This window comes from Pristis pectinata, chromosome 10 (assembly GCF_009764475.1).
Source record: "Pristis pectinata isolate sPriPec2 chromosome 10, sPriPec2.1.pri, whole genome shotgun sequence".
NCBI classification, from domain to species: domain Eukaryota; kingdom Metazoa; phylum Chordata; class Chondrichthyes; order Rhinopristiformes; family Pristidae; genus Pristis; species Pristis pectinata.
The window spans coordinates 75,726,398-75,748,614 of NC_067414.1; the positions used below are offsets into that span (position 1 = coordinate 75,726,398).

A 22,217-nucleotide genomic window follows, 5' to 3' on the forward strand; every position below is an offset into this window, starting at 1 on the left:
TGTAGGCTGTATCTCAAACAGCCATGATTCGGAGAACAGGAAGGAGATAGAGAGCTTAGTGGAATGATGTCATGACAACAACCTTTCCCTCAATGTCAACAAAAGAGCTGGTCATTGACTTCAGGAAAGGGGGCGGTGTACATGCACCTGTCTACATCAATGGTGCTGACGTCGAGAGGGTTGACAGCTTCAAGTTCCTGGGAGTGAACATCACCAACAGCCTGTCCTGGTCAAATCACGTAGATGTCACGGCCAAGAAAGCTCACCAGTGCCTCTATTTCCTCAGGAGGCTAAAGAAATTTGGTTTGTCCCCTTTGACTCTCACCAACTTTTACTAATGCACCATAGAAAGCATCCTATCTGGATGTATCACGGCTTGGTACGACAACTGCTCTGCCCAGGACCGCAAGAAACTGCAAAGAGTTGTGTATACAGCCCAGCGCATCACGGACACCAGCCTCCCCTCCTTGGACTCTGTCTTTACCTCTCGTTGTCTTGGTGAAGCAGCCAGCATAATCAAAGACCCCACCCACCCAGGACATTCTCTCTTCTCTCCTCTTCCATCCGGTAGAAGATACAGGAGCCTGAGGGCATGTACCACCAGACTTAAGGATAGCTTCTACCCCACTGTGATAAAACTGTTGAATGGTTCCCTTATACAATGACATGGACTCTGACCTCACGATCTATCTTGTTGTGAACTTGCACCTTATTGCACTGCACTTTCTCTGTAGCTGTGACACTTTACTCTGTACTGTTATTGTTTTCACCTGTACTACATCAATGCATTCTGTACAAACTCAATGTAACTGCACTGTGTAATGAATTGACCTGTACGATTGGTGTGCAAGACAAGTTTTTCACTGTACCTCGGTACAAGTGACAATAATAAACCAATACCAACACCTCATATTCTGTCTTGGTAGTCTCCAACCTGATGACATCAACATCAATTTCTCTAACTTCAGGTAACCACTCCCCTGTTCCTTCCCCCTTGTTTTCCCTCATTCTTGTGGCCCCCTCACCCCTCTTCTTTTCTCTCTCCCGCTCTCACAGCCTGCGCATCACCTCCCTCTAGTTCCCCACCTCCTTCCTTTTATTTCATGGTCTACAGTCCTCTCCTATCAGATTCCTTCTTCTTTAGCCCTTTGCCTCTTCCACCTATCACCTCCCAGCTTCTCACATCATTCCCTTTCATCGTCCCTCCCCCACCCATATATTTTCCCCCTCTCACCTATTACCTGCCAGCTTGTGTTCCTCCTCCCAGCTTTTTATTCTGGCTTCTGCCCTCTTCTTTTCCAGTCCTGATGAAGGGTCTCAACCCGAAACGTTGACTGCTTATTTCCCTCCATAGATGCTGGCTGACCTGCTGAGTTTCTCCAGCATTTTATGTGTGTCGCTCCAGATTCCAACATCTGCAGAATCTCGTGTCTCCATTTAACAGCCTTTCCGAGACTGGTTTATCCACCCTCAGCTTTGCTTTATGCATGATCTTTGCAAGCTACCAGTCCATGTTAGATGGAAACTCCAAACTGAACAGTTTTCCACTACCCTATGACTTATCCCAATAGTTTAGCAATGCTTAAGTGGTCTTTTCTGCAGCAACTCTAAATACACGAGTTGTCCAATCACGTTATGCTTAACTAAAGCAGGTAGTAGTAAAAGGAACATTAACAGATTAAGAAAGTGGACTCGATTGTGACAGATGTTTGGCTTTGGATCCAGAATGATAAATAAGTGTGTATTCTAAATGTTACGAAGCCAACAGTTGATCATAGACAGAATTAGAGGTCCAGGTACAGAAATCACCAAAAAGTAGCGCAAGTATAATAAATAATCAAAAAAGACAACTGGAACGCTGGCCTTATCTAAAGGTGGTTCAAAAACACAATGGTGAAAACTATATGATGACTGTACAGAGCTATTTCCTATTGGGTGAAATTTGGTGAGATTCACAATTATATGATGAATAAACATTAAATAACGATAAATTCCATTGCCTAGGCTTGTACTCCTTTTAAAGATAGAAGATTAAGAAGAATAATATAATTGACGTGTTTCAAATAGTTAAAACAAAACATATTTACTCTGGTGAAAGAGTCTAGAACAAGGGGAGATAACTTTCAAATCAGAGGTAAACCACTGATGTTCGGATGTTTACAGAAAAACTGGTGGAAATGTTCTACACAGAAGTAGTTGAGATAAAGTCAACTGATAATTTCTTTGTCAAATTACAGTGAAATTACAAAACAGAAAAAAATGCTGTTCAATCCAAAGAGACTGCAATCTGCAACTCTATTCCCATATATTCACCCTTTCCTTTAACCACTACTGTAATCAATCTTAAATGATCTGGTCTCGCCTTCCGTCACTAACATTGGATTTGATATCTTCACAACCCAAGCAGTGAAAACTTTCTGCCACTCTCTAACCTAAATCTCTAACATAATTTTTTTAGCTATGTCCTCACCTGTAAGCATTCCTTTCTGTGTCATTTTTCATAATTTAATGCACCAGCTTTAAATACTTCAAAATTCATGCTCCATTGTTCAGAGGATTAATTGACAGAAGCAGTTAACCCTAAACCTCAGAAATAGACCCTGAATTTTGAAGTATTTAAAGCTGGTGCATCTTCTTTTCCAAGCTTGGGAGGTTCTAAACCACAGCTATGAAGGGGCAATCTACTAATTATCAGAAATGCAATTAACCTCCATTAATTACTTTTGTAGTGAACTGAGACTTTACAAAGCTTGAAGTGGGGAAAAGCCCCCAAGCAAGGAAGTTTTGTTTGGAACATATATATGGCATTTTTATTCACCCAGAAAAGCATTATTTTTTCCTCATGAAATGCATGCCTAGATCTAGCATGTCTTGATATTAGAAATGCTGCCAAACTAACAACTATCAGCCTTACTTTGACACAGAAACAAAACCGACTTACTTGCACATTGTCAAACTTCAGGCCAGGCATGGTCAACCTTTCCTTGTCAATGAACACTGTGTTGTACTGTTGGGTAGCTACAGAAATTAGAATTTTCCTAGTCTCTTCAGATGGAAGCCAAGCATCATACCGTCTGTCTACCTCACTCATATTCAATGCTGTTGCGAAGGGATCGTCACTTCCCGCAAATGCTGCTTGGAGCTGAGTAAAGGGCTTGGGTGACAGAGATATGTCTGTAGATGACGCTGCTGAAGGTGTAATACCATTTCCTATGATGAAAGATTTGTTTGTGGAGCTGGATGGACTGGCCATCCCTGGAGTAGAAAGTGAGGACAATCGATCAGGCACTGAAGCACTAGCATTTGGATTACTAACAGAAATAAAAGATGTTGATGTAAACGAGTCAAAAAATTCTGCTGCCGATGAACTTGAACTGACATCATCTGTGAAAAATTTGCTTAGGCTAGGGCTAGGATGAACTCCAAACAGTGGTGGTTTACTTGGGGTATCAACAATTGTTCCAAAGCTGGGAGATTTTACCATCTGTGGTTCATACCCATCTGCTTTCAAAGGTGTATTAACCTGGTCTTTAGCTTGCTTGTCCTGATTAAAAATAGTGCATACTGGTAGATTTTCATCCTTTGCTAAATGAGTGGTTACTGGCATCTGACCCTGCTCCTCCTGCAATTCTAAGTCAACCTGGCCATCTGATCCATTTTTAAGACTTTCTTTCGTTGCTTGAAGATCTTCTTCTGACCCAAGTGCAAGCTCCAGATTCTGTGGGACAGACATTTCATCCTGTGTTGGAGTCCTATCATCATCAGTATTGTGTATAGGTGTTACTGGTTCACTCTCTTGAGCAGAAGCCTCTTTATAATCCTTCTTCTCAGAATTTACTGGCAGAACATCACCACATTCCATGTCTAAAGCCTCTTCACAGTCATGCAGGTTTGCCAAGTCTCCTACATCACCCTCACTATTACTAGGTGAGTCAGATATTATTACACTCTCCATCATCTGTTCATTAAGCTTGTCCATCAGATTCATTTGACATGTATCAGGTAGTTTATCTGTGGGCTCAGATACGAATGCATCAGCACCTAGGTCAATATTTTCTGTTCCAAACAGCAATTGCTGCTGCTGAGTTTGAGACTCCTGGAGCATCGTTTTCGTACTCTCTTTATTCATCTCCTCACCAATACTGAATGTTACACTATCTGTAACCTCTGAGCCTAGTTGAAGATTTTCCATCTTTCCCTGCAACCAAAATTCATAACTTTAGTACTTTGCATATTAAAATTTTGCTACAACATTATGGACAATCTATAGCCTTCACATTATTCACATATGTTAACATTAATACGAGTTGAACCTAAATGCAATATTTTTGGATAGTTTAAATTAAATTATTTTCCTTGCCAGCAATTTATTGAAAGAGATTTACTTTTTATCCACAAGTACCACATTTGTATTGCAAAGCCATATTGATTTAGATATCTATAAATTAACAAAAAAAACACCATCTCCTTGCCTCGTATTGTTTCTTGATTTAAAAAAATGACTATACTGTTGTAGTAGCTGTTAAAAATGCAACGTTGACATACCTTTCCAGGAACTTCTCTTTTCACATACTTACAAATATTAGGCCCTAGCAGCAATTTTATAGGCATGGTTGAATTTTACAACAATAATTTGCATTACCTGAACAGCTGATCTAAGTTGGTAGACATACTATTCTATATGCATTTAGAACTGCAGGAAAATGGTAAAATCCCTGGCATAGTAATCAATTAACTGTTCAAAACACTCCACATACAAATTAAATGAAAAAGGAGCTAGCTCTTTGCAAAACATTTTTTGTCAGTTTTACTACTTGTCAACTATCTATTTGTCAATGATGGAAAAATCCTTGAAGATACATATGCATCACTGATTCTGCAGTCTCTTAAGTAATGGTTAGCACAAGCTGCTATTTTGCACACAACTCCAGGTCCTGTACTAAACACCACAAATAATCCTTTGACATACAGAAAATAAACATCTTTACAAAATTTACAGTTAATTTATCAGATAGATATTCATGGTTGCAATCTGGGCTGCTTTCAAATGTTTAAACAATAAGATTGCATTAACAGATCTAGCTTTTTTATTAACTGCAGGACAGTATTTGACCCAATACAAAGATTTGATATGAAGAGAATTAAGGACTGCTCCTTTGTTTCTAGCCCTTGAACATCACCAATTTTAATTGCTCCAGCATTGATGGCTTCAGCTTCAATTCCATCCCCCAACCTCTCCACTTGCCTCAACTTTTCAGAATCCATCACAGGCAGTTTTATTTTATTCCAAGGCATAATCAACACTGGCAAGGTTACACTTACAGAATCACAGAATGATAACAGTACAGGAGGTGGATACTCAGCCCTTTGCAGGCACATTGGCTCCTTGCAAATAGTGCTGCTTGTCCCCTTTGCCCACATCAATTCCTGCCCCGTTCTTTCTCCTTAACTTTGTAACTTCTCTCCCTTTTTGGAAGGCAAGCGTCTGTCTTTAAAATTCAGTCAGGCAAAGCTTTCCAGATCTTAGTCACTCATTGAAATAAATATAGCTCTTTGGTTCTTTTGCCAATCACATCAAATCTGTACATTCTGGTTCTGAACTCACACTGTACTAAAGGTAGTTTCTCCCTATCTACTCTATTTAATCTATCCGTGACTGTGAGCATCCTCATATCATTCCACTCTGCCTTCTCTAACCCTTCACCATAACAAAAAGTGTCTCCTACCTGGAACTATTCTAGAGCATTTATTTCTGTAAGCTCTGCAGATGTTCACTTTCTTCTTCAAGTTCAGTGACCAGAATTGGATGCAATACTTCAGTTATATTAGTACCCACGTTTTATGAAGGTTCATTTCAATTTACCACTTCTGTGCCTTATACCCAGGGTCCTATAATACTTTTTATTTGGAAAAAAATGCTTTCTCAACTAGTCCTAATACTTAAAAGGATTTATGCACATATACCACAGGTACATGCAGGTCTTTCAATTCTTGCACTTGCATTGTGTCCTCTTGTAGAACTATCTACTTCAATGTGCTGTTTGCAAATTTTAAAATTGTTCCCTCTACACTCAAGTCATTACTGTACACTAGTTCTGACCTTTGAGAACACTTTTCACCAGACAATTATCACAATTCTTATTTTTTGTCCCTTTGCCAATTTCCTATCCATGCTGCCACTACTCCCTTCATTACATTGAGTTTTCAGCCTTGCGGGCAAGTCTTAAAGCATGGTGCTTTAAGAAATGCCTCTTGGAAGTTCAAAGCAACCACATAGCCCTTTTCAGAAAAAAAACAATCAGCTTACTTAAATATGAAGGGTCTTTGACCTGTATTTCTTACCTCTGCTTCTCAATCCACAGATGCTGGTTGACCTGCCTAATGCTTCCAGCAATTTTTTTTTACTTAAACACGAATTACCTTTTACAGATTTATTCAGGCTTCTTTTAATTAGTCCATACTTGCTCAAGCAACTGTTAATTTTGTCTTGGATTGTTGTTTCTCAAGGTTTCCCCAATTCAGAGATTTAACTGACTGGCCTCCAGTTACTACTGAGTTATTTATTGCCCACTCTTTTCTTACCCTGTTGAGTGAATGGCTTGCTCAACCATATTATAGACTATCAATGGGCTCCCTTTTCTGAAACACGTGGATGAAACAAGTGATTTTTTTCCCCAATAATACGGCAGCTTTGAGAGTCACTTCTTCAGGCACCAGCCTATTTACAGATTTACTGAGTTACATTTCACAACTTGCCATTGTGGGATTCAAAGTCTCAACCCCTGGGTTATTAACTAGTACCATAAACACTACACCACTTCATCCCAGATAATGACTTTAACAAATGTTAATTATTGGCATATCAATTTTCAATTCCTAACCTCATAATTTCCCCAAATACTTTAATCCACACAGCTGCTCTAAATTTGTTATTTATGTATTTGAGTCCTCAAATTAAATCAAGCTGTTCTGAAACTCAGCAATGTATTATACTATCTAGTGTATACACCATGAAATTAAATAACCCATTGCACATAGTGAGTGATTAGAATCTACCAATGAATGCAAGTTGAAGGACTTCAAAAAAGGTGCTGATACCAAGTTGTATTGTTTTTGACCATTCATAACCAAGTGATTTATAACATTTTTACTGTGGGGTGACAACAGAATCTCTTACTCCCTGCTCATATATGTTGGTTGATTCAAATTATAACTTTAGTGCAAATGAATAAAACTTGGAATCAAATGTTTTCTTTTAAAAATAAGTATGTTATAACTAATGAACGAATCCAAGAACACACAACAGGAGTTAAAGACTAAACCATAGCCACATAATTACTATACTTTATGAGAGGTTTGAAAAAAATAACTTAGAACATAAATAAAAAAGTGGGCCATGATCACCTTAAATTTGGATCATTGTCTCAAATATCTCTCTCTAAAATCTTACTTGGGTCCGGTCTTAGAGTCTGTCAAATTCCAGATAGATTTACGGCAGTTTATTGAAGGCGGGGGGGGGGGGGGGGGGGGGGTAGCTGGAGAGGAAAGTAAGTGAAAATATCGATATTAGAATGCAGAAACCTAATGTCAAATTTGTATTTATAATCTTCAGGTAGTCCCGAAGTGCCTGACAGATGATGAAGCACTGTTGAAATGCGCTCACTCCGGTGTCGCAGGAAATGCGCAGCCAATTTGCACACAGCAAGATCCCACAAACAGCAATCTGATAATAATCAGACAGCATGGGGGGGGGGGCACTCGGGTCAGGTCAATGGGGGTAATTCCTTCCTTGTAACCGCGCCATGAGCCCCACGTCCACCCAAGAGACGGGCAGCGGAATCTGCAGTCTCAGCGGGGAGACGGCACCTCCGCCACTGCATCACTCCCTCTGCACTGCAGGCCGGCGATCAGGTACCTGCGGCTGGCCGCCAACCCCGTCCGGGAGGGGAAGGAGGACTCCTTCGGCCGTCGGGTGCAAGGCAACAGCAGACCGGGCGCTGCAGCCAGGCCGCCCCAGCGACTCTCCCCGGGCGGGTGGGCGGGCGCCGGGCAGCCGCAGCCTCCCGCCTTGCGCGCGCGGCCGGGCGGCCGTTACAAACACCGGACGCTCGCGCCCCCACTACCTCACCTGACGTCGCCCCGACGGGTCCCTCTACCGCCGCCAGACCCCGCTCTGCGCCTGCGCCACCCGACCCAGTCACACCGGAAGTGCAGGGACGGCAAGCCGCAGGGATCTGTTTCGCGAACTGTCAGAGTCGGTGGCGGACCAGCGGACTGGCTGCTGCTGTTTGTGTTTATTATTTCCTTCCTCTTTTTAGCATAGCCCCGACATTTATTTGAGATATAAGTAGAGGAGATGGAAGACGACGCGCCCGTTATTTATGGGCTTGAATTTCAGGTAGGGGAGTGTTAAGAACGAAGCGTAAGTAAAGGTGGATCCTGGTGGGCGAGGCCGGAGCTGGCAGTTTGGGGGGAATGTGCCCAGTTGTACCTGTTGTGCTTCCTGTGCCACACAGGTGACCACCGCGCTTCACTGGCTGTAAAACTCTTCTTTAGGCAAGGACGTGAAAGGTGCTACATAATTGCCAGTCTTTTCAGCAATAAACAGCTCACTTGAGCAGTGCATGTACTCTGCAGTTGCTGTTTCTCCAATGGGATATTAAGCGGAGGCTCCGTCTGTTAAGTAGGTGTACACATCCAAGAGAAAGGGAATTATACCCAGTTTCCCCTAATGGTTACCCCTCAGCAAAACAACTAAAATCAGTTACTGCATTGTTGCTGGGAGGAACCTCTGGGTAAAGCGACGGCCTTGTTTCCTATCTTGCAAGGGTACTTCAGAAATACTTCATTGATTGTAAAGTGCTTTGCTATAACCTGAAAGTTGCTATATAAATGAAAGTTTGATTAAGCCTAATGATTAAGGTCTGCCCAGAACTGGCATGGGTCACCTATAAAGAAGCTACAAGGCATATCAAGAAAGATCCTTACAAAAACAAAAACACAAACACTAATCAAAGAGGTGAAATCTTAAAAGAGGGAGGTGAGTTTTAGTGGCAAAAGCAAAAATATAAGGAAAGATGCTGAGGCTCAGCACATACTTCCTTAAGCCCAAACCCCACCAACCATTTCTTCTTGCTACATCCCTATTCCATCTCTGGAAATACATTGATTTGCCTCTTCAGGCCCATTTGTTCAAAAAAAAAACTGCTTATTAAATATTTAAATATTAAACATATTTAAAAAGAGCACAGGGTAAGATTTACCACTGTCTCTTGAATAATATCTTCAAATCAGGACCAACATGTGGAGATTCAAACATAGATGGGATAATTATCATGCCAGTGATAGCTTCACCAATGGTTAGTTTCACTCAGTGCAGGATAACTATGCACTAACTCAGAAGCCTGAATTAGAAATGCTTGCACTGTACACGTGCTTATATTTGTATCGTATCTTTAATGTATTAAAAAAGAGATGAGGCACCTCACAGAAGGAGTACTTCTCTTTCCTGTCACTTAGCCCACTTTCTATTCATGCCACTGCTGTTCCTTTTATTCCATGAGCTTCAATTTTGATGACAAGGCTATTATATGGCACCTTAATCAAATGACTTTGAAAGTTCATAAACATCACATCACCTACATTTTCCTCATTGACCCTTACTGTTACATCAACAAAATACCATTCTCAGGCTAGTCAAATGTGATTTGCTTTTAACAAATTCATGCTGACTTCCCCTCATCAATGCAAACTCATCCAAGTAACAGTCTTTCTAAAAGTTTCTCCATCACTGAGGTTAAATTGGCCTGTAGTTGCTGGGTTTATCCTAATACCCTTTTTTGAACAAGGATGCAACAGCTTCATTTCTCCAATCCTCAGTACCATCCCATATTTGTAGAGGTCTGGAAGATTATGGCCAATATCTTCACAATTTCCACCCTTCCTCAGTAACCCAGGTTGCATGTCATCTGGTTCAAGTGATTTATCGGCTTAGAGTACAGTTAGTTTCTCTGGTAAATGAAAATCATAAAAACTGCTGATGGTGGATATCTGAAATAAGAACCCAAAATGCTGGAAACACACAGCAGGTCAGACAGCATCTGTGGAATGAAAATCAATTGGCGTTTCAGGTTGAAGATGCTTTGTCAGCTTTTTTTGAAAATTCCTCTACAAATTTTTGACCAGTCTAGTGTCTCAGCTACTTCATCTTTGCTGAGACTCCAGCAACATTTTCTTCCTTAATAAAAACTGATGTAAAGTATTCATTTAGTATCTCAGTCATGAGCTGACCTGCTTTTTGGACCCTCACTTTTCTTACCACCTGTTTACTGATTAGGGTTACTATCTTAATCCCGTTTGCTTGTTGTAAGATCATAAATTAACCAGTCCATGGTCATTAAAGAAATGTCATTCTGCTGGAAGATTGATGATCATGGTGTAATGGTATCTTTATGGAAGAAGTCATGGGTTTATTGACATTATGAGGAGCTGGTGAATGAGTTTACTCTGGCAAACATTTCAACATTAACTTTAACAACAGCTTTTGGGGATGAATCCAGACTTGATGGAGCCAAGGTTGCTACTTTTCTGTGGATTTTGAAAGTCTTGTAGTTGACCAGATCACAAGGGTTCAAAGAAAACAGATAGTTAAACTTCAACAGATGTATGCCAGCTCCTCTTGTGTTTATTTCAGTTCACAGCCTGCTTTTTAGAAGTTAATTGCAGAGCCTCTTAATCTCTCATTGCATGCTGGGATATTAATTTTGGTCAGTTTATGTGTGCAGGCTTTTACAACTGCCTGGCCCTGATAATATTGATTAAGTCTGTTGCAGTTTTGGTTTCAACTCCTGACTTGTGCCTTGTACACTGAAAAGGTTTTGGGAATGAAAAGGAATGCAAAATACCCAGTCTCTGAACTGTCCTTTTATTTATTTAAGTTTCTGGTCCAGGCTTACCCCCATGGTGTTGATGTGGAGCACTTTGTTGATACCATTGAATGTCAAGGATGGGTAGCTAGACTCTTCTGTTGGAGATGGTCATTTCGTGGCACTTGTGGGGTGTGCATGTGACTTGCCTTCCATCAGTCTATGAATGAATGTTATCTGGGCTAAGGAATAATGAAGAACAGAGGAGAGGATAAGATCCATAAAGCCAGCTGTCCCTTAATGTGATTAAATGTATTTGTAGGTGTAGAAATGATACCTGGTATGTAGAAGGTGTCATGTTCCATTTGAAAACAGATTTATATAATATTTTACCTTAAATTTGTAAATGGGTAAGATTGAATTGTCTGGAAAATTACAAGCCTGCTTATTCTGAATCAAGCCAGTCCTCTGCTACAGGCTGAGCAATTCGACACTGTTGCCAATTAGGTCCACATTTTTCCTGATGTGCTATCCAATGCTTATGCTTAAATAGTTCCCACCACAAGGTATTAATGCCCACTCTTTTGACTGAATTTTGGCAGAATTTCTCCTACTTTGTTTGCCTCCATCATAATTATGAATGATTGGTATTGGTTTATTATTGTCACTTGTACTGAGGTACAGTGAAAAACTTATCTTGCATACCGATCATACAGATCAATTCATTTGACAGTGCAGTTAACATTGAGTTAATATAGAGTGCACTGAGGAAGTACAGGTAATAACAATACAGTGTAAAGCGTCACAGCTACAGAGAAAGTGCGGTGCAGGTAGACAATAAGGTGCAAGGTCACAACAAGGTAGATTGTGAGGTCAGAGTCCATCTCATCGTATAAAGGAATCGTTCAATAGTCTTATCACAGTGGGATAGAAGCTGACCTTAAGCCTGGTGGTACGTGCCCTCAGGCTCCTGTATCTTCTACCTGATGGAAGAGGAGAGAAGAGAGAATGACCCAGATGGGTGGGGTCTTTGATTATGCTGGCTGCTTCGCCAAGGCAGCGAGAGGTAAAGACAGAGTCCATGGAGGGGAAGCTGGTGTCTGTGATGCGCTGGGCTGTGTCCACAACTCTCTGCAGTTTCTTGCGGTCCTGAGTAGAGCAGTTGCCGTACCAAGCCGTGATGCATCCAGATAGGATGCTTTCTATGGTGCATCGATAAAAGTTGGTGAGTGTCAAAGGGGACATACCACACTTCTTTAGCCTCCTAAGGAAGTAGAGGCGCTGGTGAGCTTTCTTGGCTGTGGCACCTACGTGATTTGACCAGGACAGGCTCTTGGTGATGTTGACTCCCAGGAACTTGGAGCTCTCAACCTCAGTACCATTGATGTGGACAGGTGCATGTACACCACCCCCTTTCCTGAAGTCAATGACCAGCTCTTTTGTTTTGTTGACATTGAGGGAAAGGTTGTTGTCATGACACCATTCCACTAAGCTCTCTATCTCCTTCCTGTACTCCGACTCATCGCTGTTTGAGATACGGCCTACAACGGTGGTATCATCTGCAAACTTGTAGATGGAGTTAGAGCAGAATCTGGCCACACAGTCATGAGTGTATAGGGAGTAGAGTAGAGGGCTGAGGATACAGCCTTGTGGGGCACCAGTGTTGAGAATAATCATGCCAGAGGTATTGCTGCCTATCCTCACTGATTGCTGTCTGTTGGTCAGAAAGTCAAGGATCCAGTTACAGAGGAAGGTGTTGAGTCCCAGGCCTCAGAGTTCGATGACGAGTTCACTTGGAATTATGGTATTGAAGGCAGAGCTGTAGTCAATAAACAATATCCTAATGTAGGTGTCTTTACTGTCCAGAGCTGAGTGTAGGACCAGGGAGATGGCATCCGCTGTAGACCTGTTTCGGCGATAGGTGAAATGCAGTGGGTCGAGATTGTCTGGGAGGCTGGAGTTGATGCGTGCCATGACCAACCTCTCAAAGCACTTCATGATGGTGGATGTCAGAGCCACTGGTCGGTAGTCATTAAGTCATGTTACCTTGCTTTTATTTGGTACCGGGATGATAGTGGGTCTTCTTAAAACAGGTGGGAATTTGAGATTGAAGCAGGGAGAGGTTAAATATGTCTGCAAATACTTCTGACAGCTGATCAGCACAAGATCTGAGCAGATGGCCAGGCACACCATCTGGGCCAGATGCTTTCCTCGTGTTCACTCTCCGGAAGACTGATCTTACATCCTCGATGGGGACCATGGGTTCAGTTGCATTGGAGGTTATCAGGGTGGGTGGTGACAATCCACTTCCCTTCTGTTCAAACTGCGCATAGAATGCGTTAAGCTCATCAGGAAGAGATGTGCTGTTGTTAACTATACAGTCTTGTAGCCTGTTATGGCATGTAAGCCCTGCCATAACTGACAGTTGGTCTGGGACTCTATTTTGAGTCAGTATTGTCTCTTGGCATTCCTGATAGCTTTCCAAAGGTCATATCTCGATTTCTTGTACAGGTCAGGGTCACCTGATTTGTGTGCAGCACTCCTCAACTTCAGTAGGGAGTGGATCTCCCGGTTCATCCATGGTTTCCTGTTTGGGAACACCCATATTGTCGTCTTTGGTACACACTCCTCAACACACTTGCTGATAAAGTCTGTGATGGTGGTAACATACTCATCTAGGCTGGCAGCTGAGTCTTTGAACATGGACCCAGTCCACTGTCTCAAAGCAGTCACGTAGAAGCTCATCTACCTCCTCGGACCAGCACTGCACGACTCTCTGTACCGGATCCTCCCGTTTCAGTTTCTGTTTGTATGCAGGGAGAAGGAGCACAGCCTGGTGGTCTGATTTCCCAAAGTGAGGACGAGGGGTGGCTCAGAAGGCATCTTTGATGGTTGTATAGCAGTGGTCAAGGGTGTTAGGGCTCCTGGTGGAGCAGGAGATGTGCTGGTAGTATTTTGGTAACACACTCTTGAGGTTGGCCTGGTTGAAGTCACCTGCGATAATGAAGAAGGCCTCAGGGTATCCTGTCTCAAGGTTGTTGACCACGGAGTATAGCTCATTGAGTGCAGGCTTCATGTCTGTCTGTGGTGGGATGTAGACTGCCATCAGGATAGCTGAAATGAACTCCCTTGGCAGATAGAATGGTCGACACTTCACCGTTAGATATTCCAGGCTAGGTGAATGGGAGCTCGCTAGGACTGTCACATCTGAGCACCACAAGTTATTGATTAAGAAGGAGACCCCTCTGCCCCTGACTTTGCCTGAGGGCGCTGTACAGTCCATTCGATCGATTGAGAAGCCTTCAGGTTGAATAGCACAGTCAGGTGAGGCAGGTGTAAGCCACGTTTCGGTGAGACGTAGCACACAGCAGACCCTCAGTTCTCTTGGTAGGTCAGTCTTGCCCTTAGTCCATTGAGAACAAAGTTGATGAACTGTACGTTAGCTAGTAGTACGCTTCAAAAGTGATGGGAAATTATGAAGGTCTACAGATAACTTCAAAATTCAATACACAATAGAATCATCTATTCTTATAAGACAGGTCAAATTGTACACAGACTCCTCCATTGGAATATTCCAATAGAAATTCTAAATATTGACATTCCTTAATTGTTTTACGCCTTCTTTATCCATCTCTCAAAGCAGTGTGTGGCCCCCTCAGCATGCAAGGTAAATGACCATCCCTTTGCCTTCACAGATGCTACTTGACCCACTGAGTTCTTCTGGCTATTTATCTTTTGCTCCAGATTCCAGCATCTGCAGTCTCTTGTGTCTCTATAAATCAAATATATTCCTCGTTTCCATATTTCCAGCATTTTTCAGTAGCCTAGTTGTGAACAGTTGTTTTGCTATCTTGTGCCAAATAGTTTCTTTCTTCTTGATTTGTGGAAGTTGTGTTGCGACAAGATCAAAAAAAATACAGATCTTTGTAATTTTTATTTTACAGGCACGAGCTTTAGCACCACAGACTGCAGAAACAGATGCAATCAGATTCCTGGTTGGCACTCAGTCTCTCAAGTATGATAATCAGGTGAATGTCATTGACACCTTACAGTGCAGTATGTATGTTTGGGAATAATAAACAGTTATGATGGAGTTTTTTTCAAAATCTGCTTTATTTGTAATATAGTTATAACGTAATACTCAAATATTTATAAAATTATAAATTTATTTATAAAATATACAGTTCTATATTATGAGTCTTTGCATTGTTTTCATTCATTGTACATCATTACATTCACTTAAAATACTTACATTTTGTCAAAATGGCATCGAAGTGTCATTCCAAATGTTCCAGTAGTGGTAGGTTTGCCAGGTTATTACATAGGGCCCAGCCCCTCATTGTCCAGTGGCGGAACGACACTATATTGTGGGCTCGCCCCACAGGGCCTTTGTGATGGCTGCATCAAGCTTAGTATATCCCTTAACTTGTGGTCCTGCAGTTTGACAGCGTTCAATTCCAACAACTCTTTGCACTCTAGGACTAACAATTTTTAAAATTTTTAAAAAAAGTTTTTTATTTACAGCGTGGTAACAGGCCCTTCCAGCCCAACGAGCCCATGCCGCCCATTTTAAACCCAAATTAACCTACCTGTACGTCTTTGCAACGTGGGAGGAAACCGGAGCACCCGGAGGAAACCCACGCAGACATGGGAGAACGTACAAACTCCTTACAGACAGCGATGGGAATCGAACCCCAATCGCTGGCGCTGTAATAGCGTCGCGCTAACCGCTATTTGAGCAGATCAAATCAAGTCTTTCACTGAGCTGTGATCTTACAGCATCAGTGGATATTTGTTTCAGTATGTGTCCCTAGCTACAGCCAGTAGTGCATTGTGTTATGCATCTTGGAATGAACCTTGACAAAAACATTGGGTTCCTTCTTCAGATCTTCTTGGCAAACACACAACCCAAAGCAGATGGACGACAGTCCCATCCACACCACAGCCACATAACGGGTGGTGTGCAGTGTGATTGAGATTCTGGCTGCGTATGTAAGATTTGATGGGCAGGGCCCTTCTCACCAGCAGCCAAGCAAGGTTTTTGTACTTGTTTGAGGTTTCTAATGATGAGATGTTCTGCCAAATGACTTTGGTTACAGTGTGAACATAATGGGGAGAATTATTAGACATAACAGATGGACGTAATAACATTTTGAAAATGAAAAAGCTGATCTCAACCTGCCTTAAACACATTTCAGTACAGGTGGGTTATGGAGTGAGGATGTGGACAATTATCCTGTCATTGAGAAGTAGGCAGATTTGGCTGCATGACTCAAATTTTAACATTTTAGATTTAATTGTTGTGAATTGAGTTTGCTAGGCTTTGAGGAACCCAACAGCTGAAGGAAGGCAAGACTGATGAGATCTATCAGATCAGTGTCTATTGCATTTCATATGGACCAAGGCTTTCACTGGCCGAAACTGCATTTGGATCCTCTGGATGGGTCTCCCCCACCCTATGGCACATCTTGCCTTCTCATACCTTCTGGAAGTTTCATGATCTCTATTTTCAAGATCGTTTTCTTTGAGGATTGGCAAAAGGGGAAGGGGAGCCCTATGACTGTTTGGAGAAATATGATCGGTGGATGGAAAGCTGTCTTTGGAAAGGAAAGCAAAGAGCATCTTGTATAAGCTTACATTGCTTGGCTTTCCTACAATTCAGCAAGGTTGTCCAGTGCACAGCTTCACTATTTGGGTCAGGAAGATTTAAGTTGCCTGAATTTAACTGGGGAGAGGAGGGGCAAAGGATCTCACTGGCTCTTGGGCAAAGAAACTTGGTCCTAGTGTGCAGTTTGGACTGCTTTTCAGGAATCCCCATTGAAAGTGTCATTTGTTGAATATTTTATGTGAAGAAAGTTCAAGTTCACATTAAATGCGTTCTGTCAAACAGGCTCATTCATAAACTCATATGAAGCAATAAAAAGTAATTTGGCATTGTAAACTGGCACATCTGCAAGGATTCATTCCTTCAGGGGAGAAGGAATGAGTGAAACATTGATGAGAAATAAAATAGAGAGTGGCCTTCAAGGTTTGTTGTGGCCCTTGGCTCGATGCTGATGAATTTCTCTTCTACAAGGATTAATTGGGGAGGTGTGAAAGTAAAAAGATTTCAGAAAATCAATCGAAAAATTGAAAATTACAAATTTTTTTAGCAGTGTCTTCTACACCTTTATTTTCTGTATATTAATTTAATACCTTTGCAAGGTAAGTGCAGTATGGAGCAGTTAACTGTGAATACAGAATTGTCTATAATTTATTAATAAGAATTTGAAATATGCAAAATTGCATCTGGATTCCCATAAATTTAAAATAAGTAAGCATATATAATTTATAAGCCCATGCTTAGCTTCAAAAAGATTGTTTTACTTTGAGATTGTAAATTCTTTATCTGAAAGCAAGAATGAGAATGACTAAGTGAGAGAGCCTGGGTGGGTTCTGTTAAATACACTGGGATCATATTACCCTTGCCATTGTCTAATGCCCCTTGTTTTTGATTTTTTTTTCCATAGTCTTGCCACTTTCAATGTCTGTAATCAGCTCCAACCCCATAACTCCGCTAAGTATCCATTCTGCTTTAATTCTGGCCTCTTACTCATCCTGAATTTAATTTCTTCATCTTTGGTAATCATGCTTTCTGCTGCTAAGGTCCTAAACCAGAGATATTTAGGCATTCCCTTCCTAAATCTTTCCACCCCTCTGTCTCTATCCCACTAACTCTACATCTTTTTCTTCCTTTAAGCTTGTAACACCTATGTGGCAGTCCAAGCTTTTGGTCACCTGTCCTTGTTTCTTTTTTATGTGGCTTGGTCTTGAATATTTGTTTAATAAAACTCCTGTGAAGTATCTTGGGATATTTTGGATGCATTGAAAGAAGCACTAAATAAAGTTGGTATAATTCAAGTGTTTCCATCAGGATATGTTTTAATTATGTTAAAATCTAGGGCAGTAATTTTTCAATGTAAAAAAGTATAACAATAAACTTTGGTTATACCAGTACATTGTCTGATATTATAATTAATAAAGTGAGGACAACTTTATCCTTTAATATTGTGCTACACTGACTTAAATTTGTAGACAGATTGCATGTCACAAAAGTAAGCCCTTTTGTTCGTTGTCTTTGTTTTCTACATGTAAGTCATTTATTCTTCCACTATCCTGCTTCCTCATCATATTTTATTGTGTTCTGTTTCAGTCAATTTCTATGAATTAGAAGTTAAAAAAACTTCATGAAATTGATAATGTTGGTGCTTAAAGTTGTATCAAGTTTTTCTTCCCAAGTTTGTTTTGCTAAAGTTGATAGTTTAACGATAGTAAACCTTGCTTCTCTACCATTGCCAAAATTTGTATTTAAGAAATGTGTACCATTCATCAGAAAAACAAAATTTTGTAATGTAACATTCACTAGATGCAGATCTCCTTCCCTCCAACTACTCAAAGAAATAAGAATACACCATTCAGCCTGTTGAGCCAGACCTGTCATTCATTTAAATGATAATTGATTTGTACCTTTACTCATTTACCTTCTATTGATCTGTATCCCTTGATAACCTAAGTAACAATAATTTAACTTGAAAAGCAAAGTCAAGAAACTACAGATGCTGAAAGTCTGAAACAAAAACAGCAAATGCTAGAAGCACTCAGCAGACTCTTGTGGAATGAGGAGCAGAGTTTTCATTTTGGTTCAAAGATCCCTTGTCAGAACTGGAAAAGAGAGAAAACATTAGCTTTAAAATACAGAGAGGGTGGAGGAGAGATGGATGGGCAAAGGATAAGGTCAGGGGTTGCCATAGTGATGAGCTGTACCAACCACCTGTAGCATTGGCTCAGTTTTTCTCTTTCCAATAGCATGGCCTGAATGCTGGACACTTGCTGCAGCTCTGCATTTCACAATTTTTGTGTTCATATGTGCCCTTCCCCACACTTACCCCGCACCCCCCCCCCCCCCGGTCCCTCACCTCCCACGCCTCCCCCACTACTCTTTCCCCCTTTCCCCCTTCTTCCCCTTGATGTGGTAGGGTAATCAAGAGGTGAGGTGGGTACAAAAATTTTCTCTGTATCTACTCTTGATAATCTCTTTTGTCAATTTGAACATATCAGTCATTTTTCCCTTTATTTTGTCTTTTTAACTCTGACACTATCCTGGTAAAACTGCATTGTAATCATTGTATAACTATCTTGAAACTTGGTGACCTTGATGAAATATGGTGCTCCAGTAGAAATCTGAGTAGGGCTTAGTACAACTGAGGGATAAATTCTGCCTTTGTATTCCAACATTCTTCAGATAAGGCTAATATTTTGTTACCTTTTTTACAATGCAGAATGATTTGTGATTTGAATTATTGGCTATCAATATTTTCATGCTCCTTCCCAATTTCTAATTCTTGCATCCAAAGTGTCTCAGTGTTCGGCATGGTTTTGTTCACTCACTTTAACTTTATCCTGTTGTAATTTTCTGCTTCCGTCTTTCAAAGTTACTGTACTTTCTAATTTGCTGTCACCTCTCAATTTAACTGTACACACTTCTATTCCTTCATCCCTTGATGTAAATAGGGAATGCCACTTGTCACAAAAAATCTGATCATAATGCATTCTATATCTCTTTTCAATTGATCTTTTACCTTGTCACTATTTACCAACTCATATTATTACCTCCATTTCTATATGCTTTTGTTTTTGCTGATCTTCCCAAAACCATATTAAATGCCTTTTGGGAGACAAAGAAGGACAATACTCATATTCATGCCAAGATCCATATTTGTGCTCCCCTCAAAAATAAATTCAGCTAACCTGGTTGAAGATGGCCTAACATTCACAAATCCATGGTGTATCTTTGATCAGTCGATTCTTGTCCATGCTAAACCACTTTCCCTGACAGTAGATTCCAGGAACATTCAACAACTAATATTAAGCTAATAGATTTCTCCATTCCTTAATCTTTAAACAATGTTTTAATTATTATTGTTGATATGGCAGCCTGTGACTCATCTCCAATTACCTCAGGATGAGAGTTCTCAGATCACTGAGATCCAATTTTCATGTCCAATAATTTGCCTTAAGCAGCATGTTGGATTACCCAAGGGCTTCTATTTTCTCTATTGTCTAGCTCATTGAAATTTTCATTGACATGCTCAATAAAATCTTATAAAGCCTGAAAAAAGCTGATGCAAGCTTTGTCATGCCATCATAAATCATCTTTTGTCACTTTTTCCTGTCACAATCATCATTCTTTTTAAATGCTATCAAGAAAAGTTAAAGATAGTAGTAGATGAAAGGAAAAACTTGGAATTTTGCTCTAAAAGGCAAGAAGCCTGATAAGTGGGAATATTTCAGAAAACTGCAAAGGAGAATCAAGGCATTGGTAAGGAATTTTGGATATTAAGGGAACAAAAATATTATGGGAACGTGCTTCTGAGGTAAAAGATCAACTTATAAACGGGAGAGCAAGCATGATGGGCTGAGGGGCCTACACCTGATTCATTTTCTTGTGTTCTTATATAATGGGGTGACTCTTGCAATCCTCCAGTTCAGTCATCTCAGGGCAGTTGTAATGGTATTGTTATACATCAAGAAGATTTTCACCTAGTTCATTTAATTGCTTGTGGTGGAAGCCTGCGGTCCTTGTAATTTAAGGTAGACAAATTCCATTAGCTTGAATCTGTGCACCAGCTTGTCGCAGACTGCCTTCCTACAAAACTACCCTTAATTGGAATGGCTCCCTTGCAGAAGCTTCCTCATTGCTGCATTTTCTTTTTTGGTTTCAGATTTCCAGCAAAGCCCAATGCAGTCCAGGACCTATCTAATTGAAATGGCAAGTTCTGCCCATAGAATACCCTTGAAAGCAAGTTAACCCATATCTGTAGGCACACTGGCTGTCAAGGCTCTCAAAGAATTTGGAATGTTTCTGAATGTCTCCGACATATGCAGAATTATGGAAAAGCTATAGCATAGACTAAAGCCTTTCAGCTCATTGAGTTTGTGTTACCTCCAGGCAAGAACACATCGGCAAGTCCCACTCTGCTACTGTCTCCATTTTTTCCTATAGTTGTCCTGAATGGCCAACCCTTTATTTTAAGACTCTGAGCCTTGTTTCTAGATGCCCAAACCAGGGGAAACATTAACCCTGCATCTTGCCTGTCAAATGAAATTTTCAATGCAGTTCCTCTATTTCAAGTGCATCCTTGCTTAGGAAGGGAGAACAGAATATTCCAGCTGCAGATCTCACCAGGGCCCATACAATTGGAGCAAGACTCTTCTACTGAAATCCTTTTTCGATTAAAGCCAATCTACTCTTTGCTTTCCCAATTGCTTGCTGTACCTCCAACCTAACTTTCAGTGGTTTCTGTACAAACACATTCACTCCACTTGGAATACCAACACCATTTCTATCTCTCATCATTAGAAAATACTCTGAATTTCTATTTCTGTCCGTCAGTGAATATCCTCACACTTTTCCATATTATATTCTGCCTCCCATGTCCTACCTATTCAGTTATCTTGTCTGTATCCTGAAGTCTCTCTGCATTCTAGCTTTATATCATCAACAAACATTAGATTTGATTCCACATCTTAATTATCAATACAGATTGTGAACTGCTGGAGCTGTAGTACTTATTCCTGCACCATCCCACTAGTCACAGCTTTGCAATCTGAAAATGACTTGTTTACTTCTACTCCGTTTTCTGTCCATTAACCATTTCTCAATTTTCTCAGATGCTGACAACAGTACTGAATCTGTCTCTTACCAGCTGCTGCATATTTTCCCATGTTTTGTAATTACATTTTAACATGTATTGTTGGGGATTAGCTTTAACTATTCCACTTGGTATTTTGTATACCTTTATTCTGTCCCCTTTTGTTTATCTTATTTCAAAGCTCAATTTTTCTAACCTTACTTCAGTTCTCCAACTCTGATGATGAGCACTTTTTTTTACTTCTTCTGCATCACTTGCTTGCCCTGAATACTTCCCTGGTGCCTCAAAGTGATGAACCAAATGTACTAGCTGAGATGTGACTTGACCTCTGTGCTTTTACAAATCAGGCATGACTGAAGGCGGGTCCTAGGATCACAGCACAAATGATTGGTCTTGAACCTTCCTTTTCTTTCACATTTCATTTACTTTCTGATTAAATTTCAGGTTTACCTACTCTTTCCAAAACAGGGATACAAGGCGAGCTGGCAGAGAGTAGTGGTGGAAGGAAGATTTTCTGATTGGAAGTTTACGACTATTGGTGTACCATAGGGATCGGTGCTGGGACCTTGACTGTTTGTTATATATATTAATGACTAGGATGTGAATGCAGGAGAAATAATTAGCAAATTTGCAGATGACATGGAAATTCATCGGGTTGTGG

The 22,217-nt window shown here is 40.7% G+C and overlaps 2 protein-coding genes across 3 annotated transcripts in view; one reads left to right on the forward strand and one right to left on the reverse strand.

Moving 5' to 3' along the window:
- Positions 1-8,184, reverse strand: part of trappc12 (trafficking protein particle complex subunit 12) — a 90,570-nt gene extending 82,386 nt beyond the window's left edge. Inside the window, exons 1-2 of one of the 2 annotated variants that reach the window (XM_052024371.1) lie at positions 8,129-8,184; positions 2,942-4,198 (exon numbers count right to left, since the gene is read on the reverse strand). In XM_052024371.1, the coding sequence (XP_051880331.1) occupies positions 2,942-4,192 (1,251 nt within the window). In that variant the 5' untranslated portion in view covers positions 4,193-4,198; positions 8,129-8,184. The other variant, XM_052024372.1, reaches the window with a different exon arrangement.
- Positions 8,185-8,246: 62 nt separating this feature from the next.
- Positions 8,247-22,217, forward strand: part of eipr1 (EARP complex and GARP complex interacting protein 1) — a 67,610-nt gene continuing 53,639 nt past the window's right edge. The window contains exons 1-2 of the mRNA XM_052025326.1: positions 8,247-8,398; positions 14,810-14,893. Coding sequence (XP_051881286.1) covers positions 8,357-8,398; positions 14,810-14,893 — 126 coding nt within the window. The 5' untranslated portion in view covers positions 8,247-8,356. The remainder of the gene's footprint in view (positions 8,399-14,809; positions 14,894-22,217) is intronic.